We start from the raw sequence: 6,942 nt of genomic DNA, 5'->3' as shown, positions 1-6,942 counted from the left end.
CTGGGTTCAGATTTTTCTGGCTCGCTAATTAATGAGCCGAGTTGGGTTGGCTCACTAAGTGACCAACCCGTGGTGGGCCGGGCTGGGTCAAACCAGGTTATCCGTTTTGACAGCTCTAATAAAAATCGAAATAATTTAGTGGTTGGGGTTATTGGACAAGTCTGGTCTCATTAGGTGATTTTATTTAATAAGAACTTCCAATACTTACTTATTAGATGAGTGAAATCCTTTGTTGAGCAAAATTCTTCTATTTCAAATTTAGAAAGTTGAGGAAGATTAGTCATTGAACGAGTCAAAACTCTTTTGAGTGAATGTATCTTTAGATGTATCTTGATAGATAAGTAAAGATGTTCACAATTGAATCTTATTATTTTAAAAGCTTTCCATGTTGTCTCGGTGAATGAGCTTCAGTGTTTGTTAAGAAGAGCCTATGCATTTAATCAATATTTATACTTAACATGTTAGAGGTTTAGTATTGTCAATTTGATATGTATGTGTTTTGAATTTAATTATTTCCAAGAAGAAAATATCATACCAAATATAAGAAACTTAGTTAGGATGACTTAATTCTTAAGGTATAATTTTGTGTGAATAAATGATTATATAATTGGTGTAAAATATGTGAGTTTAATTCACACAGAGTCTTTTGGAGGTTAAGTTAATTGTAATTGAAAATTAAATAATTTTTACTATTGAATAACATTAATTAATGTGTGTCTGACATTTAAAATGTGTGATTTTGACATATGATTATTTATAGATGCACTTATTATGTTGTTTTGAAAACAATGATGGTTTACCTGTTCTTATGATATGTATCTTCTTATCAATAATAATCATATTTATAAGAGTAGATGATATTTAAGATAAAATAACATAATAGTAATGGATTGTTGAGGAAAAGGAATAAATTATTTATTTAAAATGACATTATTTAAATGATGCATGTATGCGTAATTTTTTTATTAGACGACCGGTACAGATACATAGAAAAAAATTAATTTAATTCAATGAATTATCAAAATTTTAAAACTTAAGAACAAACGCCAATCAAAATAGAAATATAATTAATTATAATTTTTTTATAAAGTTATTAATAATATTTAAAAATTAAAATATAATTTATTTAAGTAATTAATTGCAATACCTTTATAATATTTTCTTCGCACCAATGTTTAAAAAAATTAAAATATAATAAAATAAATTCACAAATTGACTAATTTAGTTTAAAATTTCTCACAAAATCAATTACCAAATATTAAAATAACTTATTAAAAAATTAAAAGAATTTATTGTTTTATTATATTTACATTTATAATATTCTTACTTTAATTTCTTATTGTTTTATTGTAAGAAAAAGTTCATGAATTATATAGTAAATATTTTACTAATACTTAAAATATAATTGATTATATTTTTTTACATAAAATAATTTTCATCAAATATTTGTAAAAATTTAAATGTGAATTTTATTTCACGTTTCTTGTTTTAAAAATTCGTTTTTCAATCTTTCTACGTTTTTTATTTTTTATTTCTTTTTTTTAATATTTCTCTTTTCTTCCACCTGTATCAAACAACTGCATAAAATAATTTTAATTAATAGTTGAGAATTCAAATGTCAATTTAAAAATATCTAGAAACTCAAATAGTTTAAATAGTAGTTATATCATATTTAATATAATCACTTTGTAATTTAAAAATATTTTTTATTTAACGAGAGCAACTTAGTCGCATAAAAAAAAATTTGTTTTTACAAAAGAAAGGGACTAAGTGGGCAGGAAACATACCAATAGAGGAACACTATCACTGAAAATAATTTCACTCTTTGGAAAAACGATGAGGACATTTCCATGTTCCTAGTACTATTTTTGTAACTAGGTTTCTACGTTTAAAAAATTCATAAATTAGTGTTTTATTTTTAAAAGTATAATTATATTACATTTGAGATACGTCGTATTTTACATGAGTATAACAGAACTAATGATTGGCCTGAAGAGATAAATGGAATGCCTTTTTCCATCTTAATTCTGTTTTTGTTAAATGAAAAGGTATGAACTTTAGGGTTTTATTATTAAAGTTTTGACTGAAGTTTTGCAAACGTGTCGCACTAATACTGGGAAACATTTCATCACTTGGTCGGTTTGTCCGCCGGCCCATTTTCCAACACTTTTCTATGCAACATTTTATTTTCATTTTCTATTTCGAAGAAAATTCCTTAAATATGTCTTAAAAATCTCTCTTGGTTTTTCTAATTTTAATGGACGATACTTCCTTTCCAATCTACCAAGTGAGATCCATTGTCATATATATTGTGTTGTTTTAAATTTTAAAAATTCAAACTTTTTATTTTAAAAATATATAAAATCAAAAACATTAAGATAACATTGCATGATACAAAATGAATACACCTAGAAGCTACATCTATGTTTTAGCTAGCAATTATAATGATAGAAATCAATTTGAATGTTACAATTTTTTTGGCCGAGTAATAAATATTCCAGCAAATTGAAATGGTGTTAAACAGTAAACATACTGGTGAATAAGGGCATGCTTGTTTTTCTCATAAGAAATCCAGTGATTTGTTAGTGATGGATCCGAATCTGTTTACACGATTATAATGGGTAGAAATGGAGAAGGAGAAGAATTTTGGACAAGGAGCTTTTTACCACTTGTATGTCATTTTATACAACAGTTTCTTTACAAACCAACTACAAAATCATCATGACCTTTACCACTGACAACTTAGTTTATTGACAATTACCAGTCACTCGATACCTCCACAATGGCCTGGACTGGCATCATACTTTACTATGTATTATTCCTTCTTTTTTTCCGTTTTCTACTCTGGAAATTTACCTCCCAAACCCCAAATGCAGAGAAAAAAAAAATAAGGTGAAGAAAACTGAGAAAGAGGCAGAGTTGGCCAGCGGCAACTATCATTTTGAAGAAACTTCAGAAGCACAGCCAGCGATAGGAAGATCACTTGGGGTGCAGACGAGAGCCCTTTGTTGTAAATGTCTCAGACTTTGTTCCATGCTTACTTGAACCATCTCAGCCAGCATCTTCTTTGCTTTACCAGATTGATCATCCCCATCAATCTGTGATATGATGTTGCACACTATATTCTCCAGAGTGTCAGGTTGAATTTCAGATCTCGGATAAGGAGACTCTCGCAGTAACTGCAAAAGGGTGCGTGCTTTTGACTGAGACTTAGGTGTCCCTTGAACAGTAAGCTCAAGAAGGCCTGGAATGACACCTTCTCTTAGAATTGGTTCCCGGTATTTACATCGATCGCTTTGGCACATTGTCAACAGTGCTCCAACAGCATGCTCCCTACTTTGGAGAGTGCCACTTTCAAGAACTTCTACAACTGCCAGAACCCCGCCTTCCTCAGATGTCAGGGCAGTTCTGCCCTCGTCATAATCCACCAAGGATTCTATCAAAGCGCAGCATTTTTCAGCTGTTTTTGAGGACTTTTTACAGCTTTTAAGAAGATCAACTATGAAAGGGATTGGGTTTGTCTCGAGAATGGTACTGAGATTAGTAGGGTGTGTTGATAAATTAGAAAGAGCCATTACTGCATCAGCTTTAGCTTGGGGGCTTCCATCTCTAAGGACCTCTACAAGAAGAGGAATGGCACCACAAGCACTGATAATTGGTTTGTTGGTCGAAGAGGCAGATAGTGTGAGCAATGATGCAGTTGCAGACTCCTGCAGATTTACATTTTGAGACTTGAGGAAACTAACTATCGGTTCTAATGCACCAGCCTCCACAATATTGATTTTGTTCCTGCAAGTCCAATTCAAGTAATGAATACGATTGAATTATGCCTAAAAAAACTATCTAACGAAAAGTTTAAACATGATACTTGTAGAACGGTAAAATCACAAAATAAATAGCACAGGGTACAGAAAACAAGCCAATGTTTTAGTTGACGATGAACTGCAATAACTTCATCAAGCTATATAATGTAACATCAGATCTGCCAGAAAAAGAAATTGAAACCCTGATATATTTTATTATCAGGAGTTCATTCTTAAGTTAATGGCATTATATTCAATCACAACCTGGAACATACCCAATCTTGTCTTTAGATGTAGAAGACTAATGATGTCATGGTACAATGGTGGAAACAATAAAAAAATACTGATGTAAGCAAGAGTAGGATAAGATCTGATTCCCCTGGTTTCACCCTCTTGTGGTGGTTAGATATTAGGTGATTTACTTCTTGCCGTGCACATTTTTGTCCATGATGCTGGCTCATAACACCTACCTTAAGGTCCCAGGGAAGAGGAAAAAACAAGAGATAAAGGATCTAGATAGACAGTAATGTGTATTAGAACATGAGCCAAAACAAGAAATTTTAGGTGCGCTTGTTTTGTATAGGTGGAAGATGGGGGGAAGTAGAAATTTGGAATGAAAATCACTTCACAATTGTTTGGTATAGCAGAAATGGAGGTAGGTTGAAAAAGGGGTGCAGCTCATTTACGCTCCACCCCACAAATTTTGGTCACTCCTAGAGCATGAAAGTGATTTTTTACCCTCTATCCAAGCAACAATGAGTAAAAATAAAAACTTTCTACCCCACCCTTTAGTCCTTCTTTTACCTTCCCGTTTTCAACCTCACTTGAACAAAAACAATGAGGAGAGTAGGCAAAAAGTCATCTGAACATCACGTTCAATGCTGAGATCTGAAGCATCTCTATAAAAATTATGCCCACGGTGGTTAAATCACTAATTTAAAAACATTGAAGATAAATAAGAAAACAAAGATAGAAATCTCCCATTTCTATATCCTAGAAGTAATCAATGCATGCTCAATGGCTTTCCTTTTTAACTCGTTAGGTAATTTAATTATTTTCGGTATATGATAAACAAATATGGCATTATTATTCGTCTAGATGACCCTAATCGTTCTCTAATATTTTAAGCCTTTACGCAAATATTTAGTTAGCAACTAGAAGTGAAAGCAAAATAAAGGAATTAAACTGTTCCTTTAGCTAGAAGGTGAAACTTGACTCTAAGCAACGAGCACTAAATGATATAAAGACTACTTCCACAATAAGACATGATCCAAAAAGGAAAAGAAACAAAAGTAAAAAAGAAATAGCACCATGTGAAACAAAGGAAATCCACCTCGCAATCGGATAAGTTTCAACAACAAAAAGCATCCAATTCTTTCTTGTGTGACATAGCATTAGCATGCATGCATAACAGCCACAAAAGCAATTATCATTCACAAAGCAACGTACTCGACATGCTAGAATTCACAACACGCAAAATAAATACTAACAAAAGTATTATAATTAGTTGATTAATTAATAAAAATAACAGTATTCTATAAGAATAATAATAAAAGGTAAATATCAATTTGATGGTTCATTTAATGATTTCAAGAAACAAAATATTGTAGAGAGTTCAATCAACCACAGAAATATGAGACTCTTGCATTCTAAGGCATGATAAAGTGGTTTTCCTTATTTTCTGTCAAAAGATGGAAACTAACTACCCCTCCCTCCCCCCAAGAATAAAAGTATGGTATACCATGAATCACCCATCGTCATCATCATCTTTCCTAACAAACATCTAGGTAGAATATAAAAACGAAAACCCAACCATCCCGCTCAAACAAATATAAAGAAAAAGGAAAAGAGAAGGAAACTAGTACACAGAATAAAGAGCAGAATCAGAATCATTATGCAACACCGTATATGCTATGTACCATCATTATACAACACTATACTATTATTATGATTATAGAAATACATCAAATCCCAAATTGACAATATTTAATTCCAATATCGAATCCCAACTCGATGGCTTCAAGGTATTGCGTATGTTTCATAAAGCGCACGAATTCCCAGAATCAAAAAAAGTGCGTCAAACAAAACTAACATAAAATTAATCATAAAACCGTATAAATTAAAGAAAAAAATTTAACCCACTACAAGTAAATTAATCACACGAGGGAAAAAATCTAATTAGTCAATTATGTAGGGGTTTCGTTCATTTTTTCACAAAAAAAAAATATGATTAGTCAGAATTTTCCACCATTTTTAATTTTGGGTGAGTAGAAAGGAAGGGTAGTAAGGTACTTTTCGTCCTTGACGGCGAGGTTGAGCAAGGCGAGGAGAGCGGATTCGTGTGACTCGGGCGAGTCGACTCGGAGCATGGAAACGAGTGGACCGACAGCCTGAGACAGTTGGCGCCGACAACGTTGGGACGTCTTGGTGAGTCGGCGGATGTCACGAGCGGCTTGAAGGCAGAGGTGGGGCTCGCCGGAGTTGATGAGGTGCAGGGCGCGGCGCACGGCGAGCGGTGTCCGCGGCTCCTCCGTGTCGAAAGTGACTCCGTCAGAGGAATAGGAGGAGGAAGACGAGGGAGAGAGCGAATGGGGACTCTCCATTGAGGTGGTAGCGAGAGAAAGTAGAGAGAGAAAGAGAGAAAATATCTGTTTGGTCTGAAGGGAAGAGAGTGAGAAACGCAAAGTGTGTGGTTTTGGTGCGGAGGCTCCTGGGAGAGGCGTTAAGCAACAGTTATTTCTAACATATATAGAGAGACAGAGCTGTTGGTTTGGTAGTTTGGTAAAACATTAGAACAACTTTCATATATTTATTATTTCTTTCTTTCTTTCTTGTATTATATTATTACATGGGATAATTAGATCTTTTGAATTGAAGTGTGAAGAAACTTCATTAAAAATAGTCAATTAATTTATTCACCCACATTAATAAAGTGATCTAAAAACTAAAATCTCTGAAAAGAAATTAAAAAGGTGCCAAAAATATCAAATTTCTAACATCACATAACAATTATTATATTGAAATATATATTTTTTCTTATTATTATATTAATTAGTATTGTTTCTTATATTGTTGTTTCGGCTCCGTGCTTACGTTGGTCTGGTCTTCAATCAACGTGTTACACTGTTTTTGGTGGGCC

General features: G+C 32.8%; 1 protein-coding gene across 1 annotated transcript; it reads right to left on the bottom strand.

The window, feature by feature from the left end:
* Nucleotides 1-2,641: 2,641 nt before the first annotated feature.
* LOC106757915 (U-box domain-containing protein 4) lies at nucleotides 2,642-6,559 on the bottom strand. Its single transcript, XM_014640771.2, has 2 exons — nucleotides 6,096-6,559; nucleotides 2,642-3,789 (listed from the first exon to the last, which is right to left on the bottom strand). Exons 1-2 carry the CDS (start codon nucleotides 6,404-6,406, stop codon nucleotides 2,937-2,939), a joined length of 1,164 nt encoding a protein of 387 aa, XP_014496257.1. The 5' UTR covers nucleotides 6,407-6,559; the 3' UTR covers nucleotides 2,642-2,936.
* Nucleotides 6,560-6,942: the final 383 nt, after the last annotated feature.

The sequence above is a fragment of the Vigna radiata genome, chromosome 3 (assembly GCF_000741045.1).
Source record: "Vigna radiata var. radiata cultivar VC1973A chromosome 3, Vradiata_ver6, whole genome shotgun sequence".
Taxonomy (NCBI): Eukaryota; Viridiplantae; Streptophyta; class Magnoliopsida; order Fabales; family Fabaceae; genus Vigna; species Vigna radiata.
Note: the sequence above shows the minus strand (reverse complement) of the source record. Positions and strands in the feature narration are given on the sequence as shown.

Bases quoted from the DNA above. Each gene is read 5' to 3' on its own strand.
- LOC106757915 (XM_014640771.2), bottom strand. From the start codon at position 6,406: ATGGAGAGTCCCCATTCGCTCTCTCCCTCGTCTTCCTCCTCCTATTCC. The intron at 3,790-6,095 runs GTACCTTACTAC...TTGGACTTGCAG, and splicing joins CTCGCCGTCAAGGACGAAAA to GAACAAAATCAATATTGTGG.